General features: G+C 39.3%; 1 protein-coding gene across 5 annotated transcripts in view; it reads right to left on the bottom strand.

Annotated features, from left to right (window-relative positions):
* Positions 1–2,787: 2,787 nt before the first annotated feature.
* Positions 2,788–21,085, bottom strand: part of MSL3 (MSL complex subunit 3) — a 39,521-nt gene continuing 21,223 nt past the window's right edge. The window contains exons 13-14 of one of the 5 annotated variants that reach the window (XM_073354829.2): positions 6,623–6,711; positions 5,157–5,250 (exon numbers count right to left, since the gene is read on the bottom strand). In XM_073354829.2, coding sequence (XP_073210930.1) covers positions 5,243–5,250; positions 6,623–6,711 — 97 coding nt within the window. In that variant the 3' untranslated portion in view covers positions 5,157–5,242. Of the gene's footprint in view, positions 5,251–6,622; positions 6,712–12,501; positions 12,892–19,766; positions 21,007–21,085 lie in introns of those variants that run through there. The other 4 variants (XM_073354838.2, XM_073354823.2, XM_073354846.2 and 1 more) reach the window with 4 other exon arrangements.

The raw sequence follows: 21,085 nt of genomic DNA, 5'->3' as shown, positions 1-21,085 counted from the left end.
AGCTTATGTCCAGTCCAGATCAGCAGCTTATGTAAATAGCTCTGTAAATGGTGCTTCAATGTTGCAGCTCGGGCCAGAGCTTGGGCTCCCAAGCTCACCTCTTCCCCAGGCTTCACAGCCCAAGCCATAATGTCCACACTACTATTTTTAAGCATGCTAGCTTGAACCCTTCTAGCGCAAGTCAACCTACCTGGGCTGGGAGACTTCTCCCAGCTGCAGTATAGACATACCCTAAGAAAGCTGTACTGGTGTTTTGACATTTGCTGGCACTGACTACTTCTTACTGTTACTTGCAGCAGTTTCAACCCCAATTTAAAAAAATCTTTAAACAGCCAGAAAGCATTATTTAGAGACAGGGACCATCGTAAAAAAAAAAGGGGGGGGCAGTCAAGATCTTTGGTACAAAGTGTAAATTTCACATGAATTTCAGCACAATGTGAATATGGTGATGAGTTCCTTTTCACCTTCATAAAGACTGGAACTACATTTGTCCTTCCCCAAATCACTGATGTTATCTGTGCTTAATAATAAAAATGCCCATTTGTTGTACAGCAGTCTTCAATAGTTTTTGAATCATATGAACCCTTGGCTATATCTTCTATCCCAGCCGATAATAAAATAATAGTCTTTGTATTTTTCTCACTAGCATCTTAACCCTTTCCATTACTCACTAATTAGCATTTAATACATTTATTTGTCTGAAGTTAGTGCTGTTGGCTATATTGGGTCCAATAGTTGGCTTTCATCCCTTTTGTGCTAAAATTAGGGCCATTCTATTATTGGTGCATAGGGGCATGTGGGTAAAAAAAGACAGCAGAGTAGCCCCTTTCCCATCCTCCAATGTTTTTGCATAGAAGGCAATGTGGCTGTGTGCGCTCCCTAAGCACAAGGGGATACTACAGCCAGTATCCTCTGGCTGGAGACATCGAATCTCCCACATTGGCAAGAACAATGAAACTGGTTCTGGGGAAGGAATTACTAACTACATCTTTCCTAATGGTTTGGAAGGAGCTGCCATACAGCATGCTCCTCAACCCAGCATCTCTGAAGACATTTATACTTGCCATCTGGCCAAAATGCTTCCAGACAAGCTTTCAAGCCACACAGAGCCGCTTCTTCCTGCAAACAATAAATTACCCAAATAAATTACCCAGTTATTTGCATAGACAAAATTGGCAAATATTATGCTTCTTCCATGTTCTGGGCATTTTTTTTTCTTTTTAGCTTTTGTCCTCCATTTAAAGACGTCATCTTTTTGGTTGTTCTTGTTTAGTAATATGGTGATGCACATGGACATCTGTAATAAGTTTGGTGCAAGGGCAGAGGAGGGATTTATAATCAATGGGGCTCTAACTTACAGAGGATCCAAATATCATTAGCCACAAGCAACTATAGTGCCTCAAGTCAGCTTGCACTGTTGCTAATACATAGTGTGTGTGCTTGATCCGTGATAGAAAGAACAAGTTAGTTCCTGTCTCTTCTGGGTTCAGTAATAAAGAGGATTAAGACAATATCAGTTGGTAACTTTTTTCCCCTTATTCTTATGATAAGCAAAAGAAATTGAAACATTCAGGAGGGGATCAGGAGCAATATGAACAACGTCACCACTATATCAGTAATTCAAGAGTGTCACAATGTCATCTTGTTTGTTTCTTTCTTTCTAAAGAAGTGTAATTTCGTGCTGATACACTATTTACCTAGACATTAATATTCATTGCAAGCAAACTTAAAGTCATAAAAATGTATTATTTGCTCCATAAACTATAGATATATCCTTTTGGCATAGGTAGGCCATTTTATAAAGTACAATTTTGTCTAAGCAACTACTTCTTACCTGAAAAACACTCCTATTGGAAGCAGAGTTATGTCCCACATCTGTTTGCATCAGAAAAACTGCAAAGTGTGTGTTGAATGTAATGGCATCCTGCAACAATGCAGTGTTGACAACTCACAATTTTATTGCCAATCTTCTGATACTTTCCTAAAGTCCCAGCTCTTGGAGGCCTGTGATTAGCTGAAAATCTCAGCTCTTATTTAAAAAAAAAGGGGGGGGGGAGTTTTCTAACTCATAGTTGCAGTGAAAAGCATAAAAACTTGACCCATGTATACCTTAGAGACCCAAAAACAGAAGGTAAACATGATATGTAAGCCAATCTCATGACTTTTGGGGGCATAACTCATGATTTCAGAATGATTGGGGTTGGCAATACTGCATATATACTGTGTGCATCATATCATCCGTCAGTGAGTAAAATCCTTACAAAAAATCCAATTAGTTGCTGTTTATATCAATTGTACATTTCAAAAAATTTTATTAAAAACAGCAGATATTTAATGCCAGAGTAATTCGATAACTGTGCACTAGTGACTTACTCACAGTAAAAAGTATAAAAATCCATATTAAACTTTGATTAAAAAACAAACAATTAGTAAAAACTACCTCCTACTCAGCCACACACGTGAGATCTAAGCATAACCAAAGTATTTCTGTTGGGAGGATTTTCTTTTTAAAAACAAGCAGCCTACAAAACATATTACAAGTAACCAAAATGCTCTCTAACCTTCACCTATAGCAGCTTCTTCAGTACCACTATAATTAAACCATAGGTATGAAAAGATAGCCTGCAAGTCTCTCTGCTCCCTTTGAGGAATCTGGTAATGTGGCAAATAGTCCTCATAAATGGACAAGTCACATATTGCTCCAGATGAAGACATTTTGTAGGAAGATTTGCAGGTTGCCTTTAGTGTTATACTCAACACAAATCAATGAATACTTCGACCAGGCTCTCACATGTTGCAGCAGATTTATAGGATGCAAAAGAAGTGGCTACTCATGAAAATGAGTTGCTCATACAACTGGTTTGAACCAGGCACAATGCATGCAGATACTACCTATGCTGCTTCTCAAATCACTGAGATAACTGAATACAGACATTAATAAATAATTATGGCATGCACAAAATGTCACTGTTACAGTTAAAACATAACCATGCAATAAGATTTAAATTCTACTCTCAGTCTGCCCTCTTATTCTTAGGCATTGATAGGGAAAAAAGATTTGACCTATCATATGCACTGCAATACTCTGCCACAATGGAAAGGATTAAGGATGGAGTTTCAGCAATATTCTAAGCTTAATATCTTGTTAGACATTAATATTTGAATGGTATTTTTTACCTGCTGTATCAAGTTTATGACAGGAGTGTCCCATATTAAAGAGGATTGTGAGCTTGTACTACAGATTCAGAATCTCTACAGTTTTGGAATGGAGACGATAGCCTGGGAAACTTGGTAGTACAGGAATACAATTAAAAAATAGCACCACTAAATGAACCTTTAGAAATAAGGGTCTCCAAATCTCATTTTGGTATGGATCCAAAATGAGTGTAGCTACGCTGACGTTACGTCTATGTAGAAGTTTTTCTTTTGCAGAGTCTCATTCACTAAAACCAAGGTCATCTCTAGCTTTTCAGTTCAAAGGCTTTCCATGCCATTCCACTCTTGACAAGTGGCATTAACTGGTAATGCAGTGCTGCTGTAGCTGTGTTCGTCCCAGGATATTGGACACACAAGGTGGGTGAGGTAATATCTTTAATTGGCCCAACTTCTGTTGGGGTGAGAAAGAAGCTTTCAAGCTTACACCAAGCTCTTTCTTCAGATCTGGGTTACTCCTTACAGAATATATTTGTGATTTACATGTAAAGAGATGGTTTTACTTACTCCAAGATCTGCAAGTTCAAGTGGGTTCTTTTTGGCTCCAGAATCACAGGCAATCGTTCTGTAATTGAGGTACTTCAAGGGAATAAGGACTGACCAGTGATTGGTGCACTAGCCCAGGACTTGGGAGACCTTGGGTCAATTTTGTGCTCAGGTTTCTTGTGTTTTGGGGCAAGTCACTTGCCTCTCTGTGCTTCAGATTCCCCATCTCCAAGATGGGGATAACAGCACTTCTCTACCTCACAGGGGTGTTGTAAGGATAAATACGTTAATGATTGTAGGCACTCACAGTAACGGAAGTACCCAAGATAAACAGAATTGGTTTAGTTAATTCTGCCAAATATGTATTGTCAGAGGGATAACAGAATCCAGCTCATTCTCACACAGCTACATGAGTTTTGCAGTGCTAAAGAGAGTAAAATTTGTCAGTATAAATCTAAGATGTGCCTCTGGTTTAAATGACAGACAGCAGAATTGTACAATAAAAAGGTGCCATTTTTACAGTCCACCCCTCATTCTCTACATAATAATATTTAGTGAAAATATACTAAGAAAACCCAAACAAAACTCCATTTTTGAGATCATCCACCCAAATATCACACCTTCAATTACCAACCAGTTTCTTTATTAAGAAAAAAGTTTGTCAAAAGTAATTGCTGTCACTTTATTCACTCTATGCTTCCTCTGTGAGAAGCAGTTAGAACATCCTGTTCTTTGATGCCTTTAGGAATCATTCAGACATGGATAAGACAAATCACGGGTGAGGTCTGCACTCGTAACAGTGGCAACCTACTATGGGTAAGAAACAGATACCTTTTTAAAAGAAAAAGCAAGCTACATTTTTCACTTAAGCCACAGAAAACTACTTCCTTGACTCAGAGACCAGGACAATAAAATAGCTATGCAATTCTTCCTCTATATACAGCACTCTTTCCTGCCATGACCGTTGCACAAAATGAAGTATGGGTTCTGTGTGTGAAACGAAATCCACTGGATGCCAGTTATGCATTCTCCTTACACGAGAGTGAAGCCAGTTTTACTTTTCATGCTGAAAACAGTTCACGTTAAAATGAAAGACAGCATGTGGTATTTGTTTTTATGAAAACGTCCCACTGCTAATGCACCTGCTTTCCCCCCCACCCTTCTTAATAAGAACTATATGCAGTCCTATGCATTAGAAATCAGTGCAGGGCTTCTTCTAGCAGTGCAGCTTACATGCAACACTTGGAGCAATTCAGAATTTAATCTTTGCACGGCTCTGAAACAAGACGTGGTCCATCTCTGCTAACGAATCCAGTAGTCATAGAAGCGACTCCTTTCTTCCTATCTGAAAAAGGCCATTCAAATTCCCTTTCATCTTCATCTCGTAGCTATGTGGCAAAGCAGCATAGCCATGGGCTACGTACAGTAGGATTTATTGTTCACTAAAAGCTTCAGTAGATTGCCCGAGGATTCTTGGTGCTGTAGTAAGCTTCACATGCAGCTACATAAGCAGACTCTGGGAAGAAGTCATCATGGTATTCTGCTAGAAACCTGAGAAGAAAGCACACAATAGATTAAAATCAGACAAAGAACAAAAATACTTAGGTTTAAAGATGCAGTAAAATAGGCTGTACAATTCTCAAAGCGTTTTTTAAGCTTAACATAGCATATGCTGACGTACATAGTCCTTCCTGCACAAGTTTCAAAGTGTAAATGGTGCTAAAGTCTTACATACACGGTGAAGAACATAGCCTTTCCACTCTAGACTTTCAAATCTAAAGGAGATGGAAGGAGTTTGCTCAAGCATCACACACACACAAAAAACTGGGATAGAGGCTATGTATGGAAAATTTCAGTGCAAAACAAAAGTTTCAGGAAATAAGCATATGAAAACGAGGGGATACTGCAGAAATGTTTTTGCAACTTTACCTGTAGCAGACACCATATGAGCCTACTATGTATCTCACCCACATTTATTTAAAATGGAATCTGTAGCTCTAACAGTCAGCTTATACCCTTGAAAGTAAGTATAATCCTATTTCTGTCTTCCTGTGAGCATTCAGTGCCCTCCTTCTTTCATGGATTCTTAATTCACACACACACTCACAGAGTCCCACCAATCCCACACAGGAATGTATTTAGGGCCAAGCGAGCCAGGCAATCACCTGGGGTGCCGGGCTAGGGGTACAGTTTTTGTTGTTAGCGACAAAGGGAAAACAGGATGTTTGAAGTAAAACATTTCAGGTATTCCATATGTGGATTCAATTTTTACAATGTTCTGGACCTTTGTAGAATCTCATGGAACCTTCCAGACTTTGAGAACTACATTTTCCTCAAACCTCCTACAAAGTGGTCAGCCGGGCCCTTGTGAGTATAAAAGGGTGGGGATTCGCCAGTCAGTCAGCGAGATATAAAGAACAAACTGAAGTGAAGCGAGAGCCCAACTGCAATACTGCGAACCTTGTTTTGTATAATTGTGAAAGCGTACTTGTGTTTTAAGACTTGAAGAGTTTAAGTAGCGATTAATAAAGGACATATTTAATGAGACGCCAGAGATATCTATCAAACCCCTATCTATGCAACAACATAACAGAAATACTGTTACTTCTTTTGTCATGCTTAACACGTAATGTTTGAGGACTTTCTAAGACTGCAGAACATAGACTTTTGCTCTCCCTAATATTGTTTGTTTTCCCTTGTAGGAAATGAAAGATGCCCCCGAAGAAGCCTTGAGGAGCTCAGTATAGGAAGGGAAAAGCTCAACTGCAATCCAGTTTGCAGCAAGGGGCAAATTTAATGGGAAAACATCTGAAGCAGAACATAGACCAGGCTTTAGGCAATACCGATTGTCCCAGTGCAGAAGAAATTGAGGAGCGAAGCATAAATAATGGAAGTCCTATTACTAAGGAATTAACAGATTTACCTGAAAAGAAGAAATGAAAGATGAGCAAAGTGATGGAGAATCGTCCAGTTTTCCTGGCACTGTAAAGGAGAGTGATGATAAAGAAAAATCTGGTTTACATGAAAAGGAGAGAAACAATAATGAATCAGTCTCAGTGATGACAGAAAGAGCAGTGAGAAAAAACATGCACACCACAAATCAATACATCAGATCCTGCTTTATGGCCAGTGATCCTAAACTCTGCTGATAATGATTAGTACAATTTTGAACGGGCCAGGAAAAATCGAGAATATAACATTTCCAGCAAATAAGCAGAAGCAACACTTCTCTAAGTCACACTGCGAAAGAGTGTTTGAGAATGGTGAGAAACTGAATCGGTGTTAGCTACTCAAAATCAATGGACAACACATTCTGTTTTTGTTACAAAATAATTGACAAGAATGCCAAGACACTGCTTGCACTTTCCGGTTACAATCACTGCCATAATTTAGTGGATTCTCTGAAGCAACATGAAAAGTCACCTGGCCATTTTACAGCTTACTCCAAATGGATGGAGGTCGAGTCCAGACTCAAGCTGAATAAATGCACATATGAAGAAAACCAGTGCAACATTAATGCAGATACCCAGCACTGGAGGAATGTGCTCAAGCATCTGATCTCAATTATCCTCTTCCTAGCAAAGAATAATCTGGCTTTCCAGGGCTCGCCACATAAATTGTTCACTGAGCATAATGGTAATTTCCTCAGTTTCGTAGAACTCCTGGGGAAATACGATGATGTTATGCGTGAGCACGTACCTAGAGTGTTTGTAAAGAAGCTATGGACCATTACTGCAGCAAAATTATTCAAAACAAATTGATTGACTTTATGGAATGGAAGGTGTTTGATAACATATTGATGCAGCTCAGCAAAACGAAGTACTATGCCATAAAAATGGTCTGCATTCCTGATATTAGACCCAGTGGAAAGATGTTTACAATAAGATTTGTTGATGAGGGAGGCTGTAGCCACGTAAACGAATGCTTTATCTGTTTCCGGTGCGTGGATGACTCTACTGGAAAAGACCTAGCAGAACTATGAATGTTTTAAATGAGAATAAAATAAAAGCTTCGGGACTGCCGTGGCCAAGGTTACAACAATGGCATGAACGTGAAAGGAAGAAACAGTAGCGTCCAGGCAAGGATCCTTGTGCTGAATCCAAGAGCTTTTGTGCCTTGTGGCTGCCATTCTCTCAACCTGGTTGTGCCAGATGTAGCATCATCGTCTTTAGATTCAGTATCTCTCTTCAGAGTACTGCAAAAGGATAAACATCCTGTTTTTAGCATCAACTATCAGGTGGAAGATCCTCACAGACAATGTTAGGTTTCAGAGTAGCAGCCGTGTTAGTCTGTATCCATAAAAAGAACAGGAGTACTTGTGGCACCTTAGAGACTAACCAATTTATTCGAGCATAAGCTTTCGTGAGCTACAGCTCACTTTATCGGATGCATACAGTGGAAAATATAGTGGGGAGATTTTATATACAGAGAGAACATGAAACAATGGGTGTTCCCATACAGACTATAACAAGAGTGATCAGGAAAGGTGAGCTATTACCAGCAGGAGAGCGGGGGGTGGACGACCTTTCGTAGTGATAATCAAGGTGGGCCATTTCCAGCACTTTACAAGAACAGTAGGAGGGGAAATAAACAAGGGGAAATAGTTTTACTTTGTGTAATGACACATCCACTCCCAGTCTTTATTCAAGCCTAAGTTAATTGTATCCAGTTTGCAAATTATTTCCAATTCAGCAGTCTCTCGTTGGAGTCTGTTTTTGAAGTTCTTTTGTTGAAGAATTGCAACTTTTAGGACTGTAATCGAGTGACCGACTGGTTTTTGAATGTTCTAATTCTTGACGTCTGATTTGTATCCATTTATTCTTTTACGTAGAGAAGGTCCAGTTTGGCCAATGTACATGGCAGAGGGGCACTGTTGGCCAAACTGGACAGTCGCAAGTGGGGAGCGCAGCTTTTTGAAACTCATGCTCATTAAAACGTATCTTTGATCGACGATTGCTGATGAGAGACTGACATCGTTTGCTATTTTACCACTTGAAAATGCCACTGGCCAATCTTTGGATCTCTCTGACACTGTGCTTCAGTTTGTGAGGGCAAAGGTGAAAAAACAACCATTTGAACTAAAGGACTAGGGTTAACACTCTAAGGCCCACCGTAACACTGTTTAATACTGGGGTCCACCCAATGTTGGTGCACTGTTCAATTTCTTGACGTTAGTACATTTCAATTATTCTTAAAATTTAAAAGTTTCTATAAGCTTAGAGGAAAATTTTTTTTATTTGCTTATACATTGCATGATTAAATACAGATTTACAGATCCTAGCATGCAACTTTATCATCTTAAATGATGGGGATAAATCATGCATGCAAGCAGTGCATCAAAGTCGTGAAATGGGCTACAACTGCAACAACAAATAAGGTACTCAAAAGTTTAACAAAAGAGGGAGGCACCGAAGACGTTCCTTGCTTGGGGTGTCATTTGGTCTAGGGCAGACCCTGATTCCACACACACTTGTTCCTTTGTAGACACGGCAGATCCACAGCCACATAATTTGGCATTTTTCCAAGATGCCACAAAATGCATCATTTTGTTGCAGTGGGGTGACATTTTGTCATCTCCTTGTTCTGCTGCAACCTGCCTCTTGCTCTCCAGCTTTCCCCATAAGGGGAAGTTAACTGGCTTACAGTGCACATTCCCTTCACTCTTCCATGAAGCCATGCAAAAAAGGGGGTTGGGAGCCACAGCTGGAGCCCAGCTTTGATACAGAAACATTAGGGAAGCCCAAGCAGTGTAGGCTGGAGAGCTGAGCCCAAGAAGCAATGATGCAGCCACCAACACTTGGGGAGAGGGCTGCTAAAACTGACACACTCTCCACAAATCAGATGTCAAGAATTATAACATTCATAAACCAGTCGGAGAACACTTCAATCTCTCTGGTCACGCAATCACAGACATGAAGGTCGCTATCTTAAAACAAAAAAACTTCAAATCCAGACTCCAGCGAGAAACTGCTGAATTGGAATTCATTTGCAAATTGGATACTATTAATTTAGGCTTAAATAGAGACTGGGAGTGGCTAAGCCATTATGCAAGGTAGCCTATTTCCCCTTGTTTTTTCCTACCCCCCCCCACCCCAGATGTTCTGGTTTAACTTGGATTTAAACTTTGAGAGTGGTCAGTTTGGATGAGCTATTGCCAGCAGGAAAGTGAGTTTGTGTGTGTATGGAGGTGGGGGGGGGGGGGGTGAGAAGGCCTGGATTTGTGCTGGGGGTGGCCCACCTTCATTATCATGCGCATTGTGTGGAGAGTTGTCACTTTGGATGGGTATCACCAGCAGGAGAGTGAATTTGTGTGGGGGGGTGGAGGGCGAGAAAACCTGGATTTGTGCTGGAAATGGCCCAACTTGATGATCACTTTAGATAAGCTATTACCAGCAGGACAGTGGGGTGGGAGGAGGTATTGTTTCATATTCTCTGTGTGTATATAAAGTCTGCTGCAGTTTCCATGGTATGCATCCGATGAAGTGAGCTGTAGCTCACGAAAGCTCATGCTCAAATAAATTGGTTAGTCTCTAAGGTGCCACAAGTACTCCTTTTCTTTTTGCGAATACAGACTAACACGGCTGTTACTCTGAAATCTCCCTTCTCTGGGACACATACAAGTGAAACCAGGGTTTGGGAACGGAGGAGTTTAGTAAAAAAACAAAAAACAAAAAAAACCCCTCCTCCTCAAAAATAATCCCTGTAGAAAATAAATAAGTTTTATATCACTTAGTATTTTCAACTATTAGCCATACTTTGCACATTTGTGCATTGGTAGGTAAGGAATGGAAATTTGGTCCCATTGTGCTTGGCTGTTGGACGGGAGTTATCTGTTAGAAGCCAGAATTCCAGTCAGTAAATTTAGTATAATAAATACTTCAGTATATACGATCTAGATATAAGTGGTATCAATGATGTTCAGCATATAATGTATCAAAAAAACTGTACATTTCTCCAACCTTATTCCTCACTAAGCTCCCTTAAATAAGTAATTTCTTTTGATCTTATATATTAAGAAATCTGAAGCAGCAAAGAATACTGAAAAAGAATATTCTACACATAAGGCAATGTAAACAGGAATACATTAATTACTAAAAGCTCAGATGCTTACCTTTCACTTTAAATAGAAACAGAATACAGCAACCATGGAAATGTGTTCTCTACAACACTTGTCTCTACTTAAAACTTTCTTCAGACCAGGGTATCAAACATGTTATTTCTCTGGTTTTGCTTAAGCAAGACCACTACTTCAATATTTATAAAAATAAAATAATGGAAGCAATAAAAGATAGACATTTTATCTAGTGAACATCTTTGATTCATCATTATTTGTTTAGAGTGGGCTCTGCCATCCTATGAAGTTTCATTCAGTCTCACAGGTGTTAATTATAGAAAGTCAACAGTGTAGGCTGGCAGACCTCTATATTTGGCATAAAAGGTCCGAATTTTAAATCTTGTTGATGGGCCAAGACAGGGGGGAGGGGGGACAATATATGTTTCCATGTGATAGAATTGTGCCTTTGGGACAGGTAGAGAGGGGAATGGAGTTGCTTAGGAAGCTACATACAGAAAACTACATTAGAAAAATTCAAACTACCAAGTTAACTTAATTCTGGCATTATGTATTTGAGCAAGAGGGTTACAGGGGGGCGAGGGGGAAAGGATGTTCCTTTGTGTTTAAAGCAAGGATTCCATAGGCTCTGTCACAGATTCTGATGCTGAGCAAGACTATCATAATGCAGGTGTATAAAGGTCAAACTGAAGGGCAATCTTCATTCTGACATTTCCCAACTTATGAATACTGTGCACTCTGTTTTTAACTTAGTTTTTTATATGCAATATAATATGCACATTCTACTGGTTTCACACTGGTTTCTGCAAAAGCTATCAGGAGATTTTGCTCAGTACCTAACAGGCTAGCAGAAAGACACATACGATTAGGGGGAAGATAGATAGGATTGAAGACTTCTATGAAAATTACCCTCAACTGAGGTTAAAAAATTATATTTAGTGGTTCAGCATAGTTATAGATGTATTATTACAGCTTTCTGTTCACAGAAATTACAATGGTTCCCTATGTATCTGGTCCTAAAAGAATAAAAGGCGACTTCACAATCAAAGAAACTGAAGATCCATTTATATTCACTATAAAGTATTTTATAGTTCAGTATTTTGGCAGTTGCCAAGACGAATAAAAAGGAGTGGGAAAACTTTTATTGCTGAATAAAAGCTAATATAGAACCAGAATTCGATGCAGTAATCAAGATTTGAGTAATCTGTCTCCACCACACACCTTAGTTGATCACAAGAGAATGTAGTGCCACTCTGCTAAGTTTACCAGGCTGCACAACCAAAGACTTTATGCAACACTTAGAGGACATATGATGGCACTCCTTAAAAAAAAATAAATCTATTTGAAGAGTCAACGAAAAACTCTCCGTGCTCCCACAGAAACTGTTTGTCATATGTAGTATGCACCTATTTTACTTTAAGAAAACACTACAAAAAGCCTACCATAAATATAGTAGGGGGTTTTTTAAAACAAGGAATGCTGAACGATAAAATACTAGTGGACTTGGCTACGCTTTGTCTCTGTCCCTGGGATAGGTGGGTTGAATAAAGAGTTGGAATGAAGCACTTAAGCAGAAATGAGCTAATAAGAGTCCCTCATTAACTCTAATTCTGAATTTATGAAAGAGCAATTAAGTTTGCAGTCCACAAACAAAACGTGAACAAATTTCTAATGTAAGGTGACATTCTCTTTGATCCCAGCATCAACAGGTGGATCCTAGGATGAAGTAATTTTAAATTACATTAATAAAATGGGAGCATCTGTGATGGACATCAGTTTGGTTGAAATATTTCAGAGGGTAAAACTTAGGCTGTCTACACTACCGCAGTAAGTCAACCTACGCTATGCAACTCCAGCTACGTGAATAACTGATTCTGCCATATTTAGGTCCTGATTCAGGAAAGCTCTTAAGCATGTGATTAATTACTGTCCTAAATAGGTATACTTTCCTGAATCAGAGAGATTATTCACGAGAATAAAGCACTTCTCAACATGAGAAATGGCAACAGAACCAGGCTCCTGACAGGGGTCACATTTGTTAGATAACAACTTTTAACCAGCTCTTATCTCAGAATGTTTCAACTCACCTCATCTTCCCAGCTCAGTAGCAAACGTCTTTTCTTAAAATATATAAAATATTCTGTTAAATATTTATCAACTGAGTATCTAAAATCTGTAACCTTATCATACTTGCATGAAGCTTCTAGTAGCACAACCGCTTAACATTAATTGCACATTAGCACAGACTAGTGGACACACTTGACTACTACAATGAGTAACAAAATTACTTATTACTCGCAGAAATAGTATGGCTGCAGAATTCAGTGGACATTTTTTCGTAAATTCACATCTTCTGCAACAACTTTGATTTTCAACAGAAAATAACCACTCAAGACTTTTCTCATTGTCTCATCAGATTAAACTCCTGTATACTTCTGTCAAATATTGATCTGACTCCCTACAGAAAATATTCAAAGTATGAAAAGAAAAAATTTTTTACTGCCATAATGCAAAAGGTTTGAGACCAGCAGTACAGGAAGTGGGCTGCTTTAAAATATTTTTAAAAGAAAGTTTTAAGGAATGCAATGAAATAGCTGCCTACAGGATTGACTGAGTTTTAATAAGAATATTAGCTTCTAACGGAAAAAGCTATTGACTACTAGGAAAGCACTTTCCTATAATCTGAAAAGCCACATGTTGGACTCGCAAAGATAAATTTTTTAGAAGTGTCATTTTAGGAACTAACATAATTTTCTCTAAATCCTAATGAATAAATAGTAGAAAAGTAGTGAAGAGAAATGGTGAATAGCTGTAGCCTTCTGGAAGCTGTTCAAGGACCTACATGAAACAAATAGATTTGACTGAAAGACCATTTCCACTAGAGAGGGGTCTACAACATGGAAGACTAATTATAACTGGTACCCTTGGCTGACAGATACCAAGGATGTAGGAGGAAAGAACGTGAACATCCCTTTTCATTGAGAGGTGGCTGCGCTCGATCAGAATTATGGCAAATGGGTGCGGTAGTTCACACTAATACAGTACCATCTTTTATTATTTAAGCAGCAGATCGAGGTATGCTAGGTGCCTCATACGACACAGAAATCTGTGACACCTGCTCCAAAGAGTTTACAGCCCAATAGCACATTTTATTAAAAATAGACAAATTACGTAATTGGGGAAAAACAAATTCTTACACTGTACCCGTGGTATCTGGCAGGAAGGCTTGAGGCAACTTTCGTAGGTGGTTTGTCCTATTGTACACTGTGACTAAAAGGAGTTCTTGTAACAGCACCTACTATCTTAAACTCATTACGTCAGAAAAGCTTTGAACTGGGGGGAGTTACACCCAGTGCCATTCCAGAACTACCAAAGTCCCAAGAGTGAGAATTCCTAGACACATGGATCTACTAAAGAAATTAAAATTTCCCCTCATTAACTGTACTTCTGTGGCAACAGCCTTCACATGTCAGAATAATGTTAAGCAAAATAATCCCATAATATCTGCCTTTCATAGTTATGCTACCCTTCAGATGGTTATGGAAAAATAAAGTCTTACAGTAAATAATCTCATCTCTCTCAAGTCACCTCTTCTCTTGGTGCTGTGTATGACACGACCAATCTTACAGACCTAATTTCAGTGTCACCAAATATGCATGTACCTCTATGAGCCTAGTGGTAAAATCATACAAGTATAGGACTCGACGGGACCTCAATACGTAATCTGGTCCAGTCCCCCGCATTTAAGGCAGAACTAAGTAATAACTAGACTATTCCTTATGGGTGTTTGTCTAACCTGTTCTTAAAAACCTCCAATGATGGAAATTCCATAGCCTCCCTAGACAATTTTTTTCAATGCTTAACTACCCTGACTGTTAGAAAGTTTTTCCTAATATACCACCTCAGCTTCAACTGCTGCAATTTAAGCCCATTGTTTCTTGTCCTATCCTCAGAGGTTAAGATCAATTTTTCACCCTCCTCCTTGTAACAACCTTTTATGTACTTGAAAACTTGTCCCTCCCCCTCAGTCTTCTCTTCTCAAGATGAAACAAACCCATCTTTTTCAGTCCTTCTTCACAGGTCATGTTTTCTATGCCTTTAATCATTCTTGTTGCTCTCTGGACTTTCTCCAATTTGTCCACATCTTTCCTGAAATGTGGTGCCGAGAACTGGACATGACACTCCAACTGAGGCCTTATCAGCACAGAGTACAGTGGAAGAATTATTTCTTATGTCTTGCTTACAACACTCCTGCAGACACATCCCATAATGATGTTTGCCTTTTCTTTTTGCGCAACAGTGTTGACTCCTATTTAGTTTGTGATCCACTATGACCTCCAGATACCTTTCTGCAGTACTCTATCCCAGGCAGTCATTTCCCATTTTATATGTGTACACCTGACTGTTCCTAAGTGGAATACTTAGCATTTGTCCTTATTGAATTTCATCCTATTTACTCCAGACCATTTCTCCAGTTTGTCCAGATCATTTTGAATTACAATCCTATCCTCCACAGCACTTGCAACCCCTCCCAGCTCGGTATCGTTCTCAGACTTTATAACTGTACTCTCTATGCCATTATCTAAATCATTTATGAAAATATTGAACAGAACCAGACCTAGGACAGATCTCTGCGGGACCCCATACTATATGCTCTTCCAGCTTAACTGATAACCACTGAAAACTACTCTCTGGGAATGATTTTCCAACCAGTCATGCATCCACCTTATAGTAGCTGTAGCTAAGCTATATTTCCCTAGTTTGTTCATGAGACCATGCAAGACAGTACCAAAAGCTTTACTAAAGTCAAAATATACCACATCTACCACTTCCCCGCATCGACAAGGCTTGTTACCCTGTCAAAGAAAGCTATTAGGCTGGTTTGACACGGTTTGTTCTTGACAAATCCAGACTGATACTTATCACCTTATTATCTTGTAGGTGTCTGCAAAATTGATTGGTTAATTATTTGCTCCATTATCTTTCTTGGTACTGAAGTTAAGCTGACTGGTCTGTAACTCCCTGGGTTTTCCTTATTCCCCTTTTCATAGATTGGTACTATTTGCCCTCTTCCAGTCCTCTGGAATCTCCCCCATCCGCCATGACTTTTCTAAGATAACTGTTAACAGGTCAGATATCTCCTCAGTGAGCTCCTTGAGTATTCTAGGATGTAATTCATCAGGCCTGGGTGACTTGAAGACATCTAACTTGTCTAAGTAATTTTTAACTTGTTTTTGCCTATTTTAACCTCAGATCCTACTTAATTTTCACTGGCATTCACTATATTAGATGTCCAATTGCTACTAACCAAAAAAAAAAAAAAAAGGTATTTAGCACTTCCGTCATTTCCACATTTTCTGTTATTGTCTCCTCCCCCCTCCCCCCCACTGAGTAATGTGCCTACCCTGCCTTTGGTCTTCCTCTTGCTATGAGGAAGCTATGACATAGCTAGAGCTATGTCTAGACATAGCTAGAGCTATGTCTAGACATAGCTAGAGCTATGTCTAGACATAGCTAGAGCTATGTCTAGACATAGCTAGAGCTATGTCTAGACATAGCTAGAGCTATGTCTCTAGCTAGTATAATTTCATTCTGTGGCTTGGCCTTTCTACTTTTGTCCCTACATGCTTACATTGTTTTTTTCCCATATTCATTCTTCATAATTTGACCTAGTTTCCACTTTTTGAAGGACCTGTTTTTGAGTTTCAAATTATTGAAAATCTCCTTGTTAAGCCAGGAGGCTCTCTCACCATACTTCCTATCTTCCCTATGGAGTGGGATAGTTTGCTCGTGTGTCAGTAATAATGTCTCTTTGAAAAACTGCCAAACTTTCTCCAACTGCTTTTCCCCTTATACTTGTTTCCTATGGGATCTGACCTACCAAATCCCTGAGTTTGTTAAAGTCTGCCTTCTTGAAATATGTTATCTTTGTTGTGCTGTTTTCCCTCCTACCAGTCCTTAGAATCATGAACTCTACCGTTTCATGATCACTTTAACCCAAGCTGCCTAGAATCACAGAAGTGTAGGACTAGAAGGGATTACTGATAGAATACTCTATTATCACAACCAAGAAATGGCAAGTTAGGCACTAGCCTCAATGGCAACCCAGTTTTACCTTCTTACAGCAAGTGTTTTGAGCTGTTTAGGACTCAGGGTCAGTGTTCTCTCAAGTGCCAGTTTTAATTTGCAAAAAGTGTACTGTACTTAAAATTCATTTCTCAACAGTACATGAAGAAATGCTCACTATAGTCTATAAGACTGCTCTGCTGAGCACAATGGGTACACTGTTCATTTAATGAAAAAACAAACAGTGTATATTTTCTATATTTCTTACTACAATATATTTATTCTGGAAAATTGAAATCAATCATGTCCAGAAACAATCTGACATTTGACTGAGAAGTATTACAGAGCAGTATCTCATTTATAACATCCACCAGGCTGTGAGCAAATGTAGTGTAAAATGAGCTTCCAGACAAAAGTGGTATATCAAAGAAAGTTTCTCAATTCAGGATAGACTGCAATAGCCCAAAGACTTAAGTGAAACTATAAATTTAAACGCTAAATTCATCTCTCTAAAATTCAGAGATTAAATCCCTGTCTACACTAGATATCAAAATGCTTAACTGATTTTTTTCTTAAATAAAATTTAAACATGGTTCATGCCAATAGTGTAATAGCAAACTACTTATGCCTGATCTATACTGGTTAGTTAAAAAGGGGTTTAGGAACACCGTTATATTGATATGGACAGCGTAGATCTCTTCCCTTCGATCAGCCACAAGTTAAAGAAAAAAAATGAGAGATCTTCAGCCTGCCATTCTGAACTGTCCAACTTCTCACCGAGACGTTCACTGAACTGTCCTCAGGTGAGTAGGCTGCTTGTCTCTAACAAACTCAGCTCCTATTTATTAAAGGCGAAATAAATCTCACTCAAAGTGCAGGGGAGAGGGAAAAGAGACTCCACACTGAACATTCACTAGTCATCTTCCTCTCCAAATGTGGAAGACTGCTAGCATATGCAATATGAGGAGAAAGCCAACATGAAGAGTTAAGTTCTCTTCACTCAATTTCTCCTTTGTTAAGGACTAATTTAACAATTTTAAAAACAATTATTTTTACCTTTAAAATTAAGGTTCTGAAGTTCTGAGTTTTTGCAAATTATATTCTCTAGGGCAGTGGTCTCCAATCTTTTTATACCCAAGATCACTTTTAAGGGCAACCTTAGGATCTACTCCGCCTTTGCCCCTTCCCCGAGGCCTCTGCCCCTTCCTCAGAGCCCTGCCCTGCTCACTCCTCTCCCCTTTCCCCCGCCACTCACTCTCTCCCACCCTCACTCACTTTCACCGGGCTGGGGTACAGGGTTGGGGTTCGGGAGAGGGTGCTGGCTCTGGGCTGGGGCCAAGGGGTTCACAGTGTAGGAGGGAGCTCTGGGTTGAGCCTGGGGCAGGGGTGCAGGATGGGGTTTGGGGTGCAAGTTCTGGGAGGAAGCGTGGGTGCAGGAGGGGCTCCTGGCTGGGGCTAAGTGTTAGAGCCACAACTCCTGCACCCCGAGAGGGGGGTCAGGGCTGAGGCTTGGGATATGGGGGGGGGGTTCCGGGTGCAGGAGGGGATATGGGGTGACGGCTCTGGGAGGGGCTCAGGGATGGTGCTTTCATGCAGGAGCAGCACGTGGAAGGAGACCCCTGACCTCCCACCCCTGGGGGCACACTAGCCGCTTCCAGGAGCGGCGTGGGACCCCTGCCCTAGCTGCAGCCCCACTGCACCACCAGAGATTGCGATCGACTGGGAAATCCTCTAGGATCGACCTGTCGATCACAATTGACCAGTTGGTGACCACTGCTCTAGGGAGAAAAATCCATTAAACTACTTTGGATTCTAAATATCCTTGCTGAATAGATGCTAGTATACCTGCTAAGAAAAGCAGTTTAATGGCTGGCTAATAAAGATAAAGGTCCTTCCTAGTGGGGCAATTACAGCAAAAATTCAGAATCTATTTTACAAAAATTGTCAGAAATTCACATAAAACAGGAGTAAAAACCTCCTATAGCAAGAGCTACATTTAGGAAACTTTCCTTTAGAGGGGTCCACAAATTAAAAGCAAATATTTCCAACGGTCTACAGATTATAAAAATAGTAATTCAGCATAAGAGACGCAGAGAATTAAAAAGGCATCAGTCTCCTTCGTTTGGAAAGCACCTCACAAAAATTGTTTAGCAAGCACCATGAAACAATTAGTTTTCTTTAAAAACATGTAACAGAGTACTGACTACAGTAATAAGAATAGAGTTTCATAGAAAGATAGCTGGAGGCCTTTTTCTAAGATTTTGAGTTACAATTTGAACGTGCTAGCAACTTGCTGATTCTAACCTCAACACATAGATTAAGATACATTGTGATAAAAGCTCCACCACATACGAAGGCCATAATCATTTCGTGCCTTAAAATATAATAAAACAAGTTAAAATGGAGTTGGATTGAGAGCCAAATGAAAGGATTTCCAGCAGCAATGTATTAAGTCAACTGAATAGCTTTAAAAATATAGGCTACTGCACCCTCAATATATAAAATTGGGAGTGCCTTTAAAAGCAGAATAATAGTAGGTAAGCCTTGAAAAATGAAAGCACTTTTTAGTGATGCCACGTTTGTTAAGGCAAATGTTTCAGGCTACCAGTAGTCTAGGGATGGCAGAAAGACGCTCTCACTACAAGACACAAATACACGTTTGATATCAATATAGTACCCAAACTTTTCAAATAAGGACATAGGGTCAAAGACATTGTTTTTAAAGATAAAAATAGTCAGGAGGTGCTTAGATACTTCCATGACTGAGACCATATACGGAAGACAGTGGAACAGAGGCACAGAAACTATGCAATATACGAGAGAGAGATCAAAGAAACACTAAGCTAGAAGCTCTGCTCAACCATCACTACGAACCAACAAAAAGTTTATTTTTATAAGTTAAAACTTGAAATAGTTCAGCAACATCCATAATTAGGTGGTATGTTAGTGATTAAGAGTAGAAATTTCAGCATGATAATCTGATGGAAGTAAGACAGATATGGACTAAAGTGTCTGGCAAAATTCTAGACAGCCACTTGTAAAAGGCAATTTTCTCCCTCTCTGTAACTTGTTTGTAAAATACCTTTAAATTTTTTGCCCAATGGCAAGGATATGCAAAGAGATATTGTGCCTTGCCTGATAAGTATTTGTGATAATCTTTCAAGGCTACTATCTAACAAAATGCAGACTGTACATATTATGGAAGTGAGGAGTTGTCATCCAGACACAGGTAACTGAGGTACAGCAAGGTGATAATAGTCAATCCAAGCAAAAACAATATCCAAATGCTGAATAATGGTGATCCTGTTACAAGCATATTAGGGTGAGTAAATGTTGACTACTATTGGAAGGGCTTATCAAATAAAAATAAGTGATCAAAAACCTGTACCGTTCTCACCACAACTGTAAAGTTATACGCTTTAAAGTTACACTGTGGTATACTGTAACAATTAGGATTTGTTTTGTTTTCAATAATCAACACAGCAAGTCATTTCATAAACTATACAGACATAATAATCTTACACACCTTCTGATACATTAGTTCCACATAACCACTTTTCAGTGTGTGACTACTTTGAAGACACACACGAAGTGACATTAAAAGAGGTTTATTCATGTTCTTTCAATGCCTTCCTGACCAAGTACATTCAGTTTACAAGATTTTTATAGCTTCAACCTTGGGAAACTTGTGTTGGGACCTAAAATACAGGCTGGTTCTTTCCTTTTATTAAGTTAATATCTTTATCAAAGGTTCTGGGGACTGAATTTCTTCCCTCAGTTCTATCTGTGTAACTTCACTGTCTTCAGGTTATGACCTCAATGCAAGCTGAGCATATGTACATTTATGTTAATTTATAAAATTTATCTCCAGGCCAAGACAGATGGGATGATAGATGTCTGGTGGTCAACAATAAAAGTTTTATGTGCTATAATTCTGAACCACTGTATGCCCATCACAGACTACAGATGAAAGTTCTGCTTTCCCCTTGAGCCAATCAATTACGGAAGCACCTTAACAAAAGTTATGGCAAAGTTTAAGGATGATAATTTGCTCTGGCAGTTACACCACATGGACTCAGTGACCTAAACTGTCAAGAATGACTAGTGATTTTTGCATTCCCAATCACATGCCTTACAGGAGTCTGATTTTCAATGGCACTCAGAACTTCCTGGGGAAAAAAACAAAACAAAAAAAAAACGTCAGGCCTTTTAGGATATTGCATCAGGCACCCAAAAATCAAGGCATCC

Source organism: Lepidochelys kempii, chromosome 1 (genome assembly GCF_965140285.1).
Source record: "Lepidochelys kempii isolate rLepKem1 chromosome 1, rLepKem1.hap1, whole genome shotgun sequence".
In the NCBI taxonomy this organism is placed as follows: Eukaryota; Metazoa; Chordata; order Testudines; family Cheloniidae; genus Lepidochelys; species Lepidochelys kempii.
Note: the sequence above shows the minus strand (reverse complement) of the source record. Positions and strands in the feature narration are given on the sequence as shown.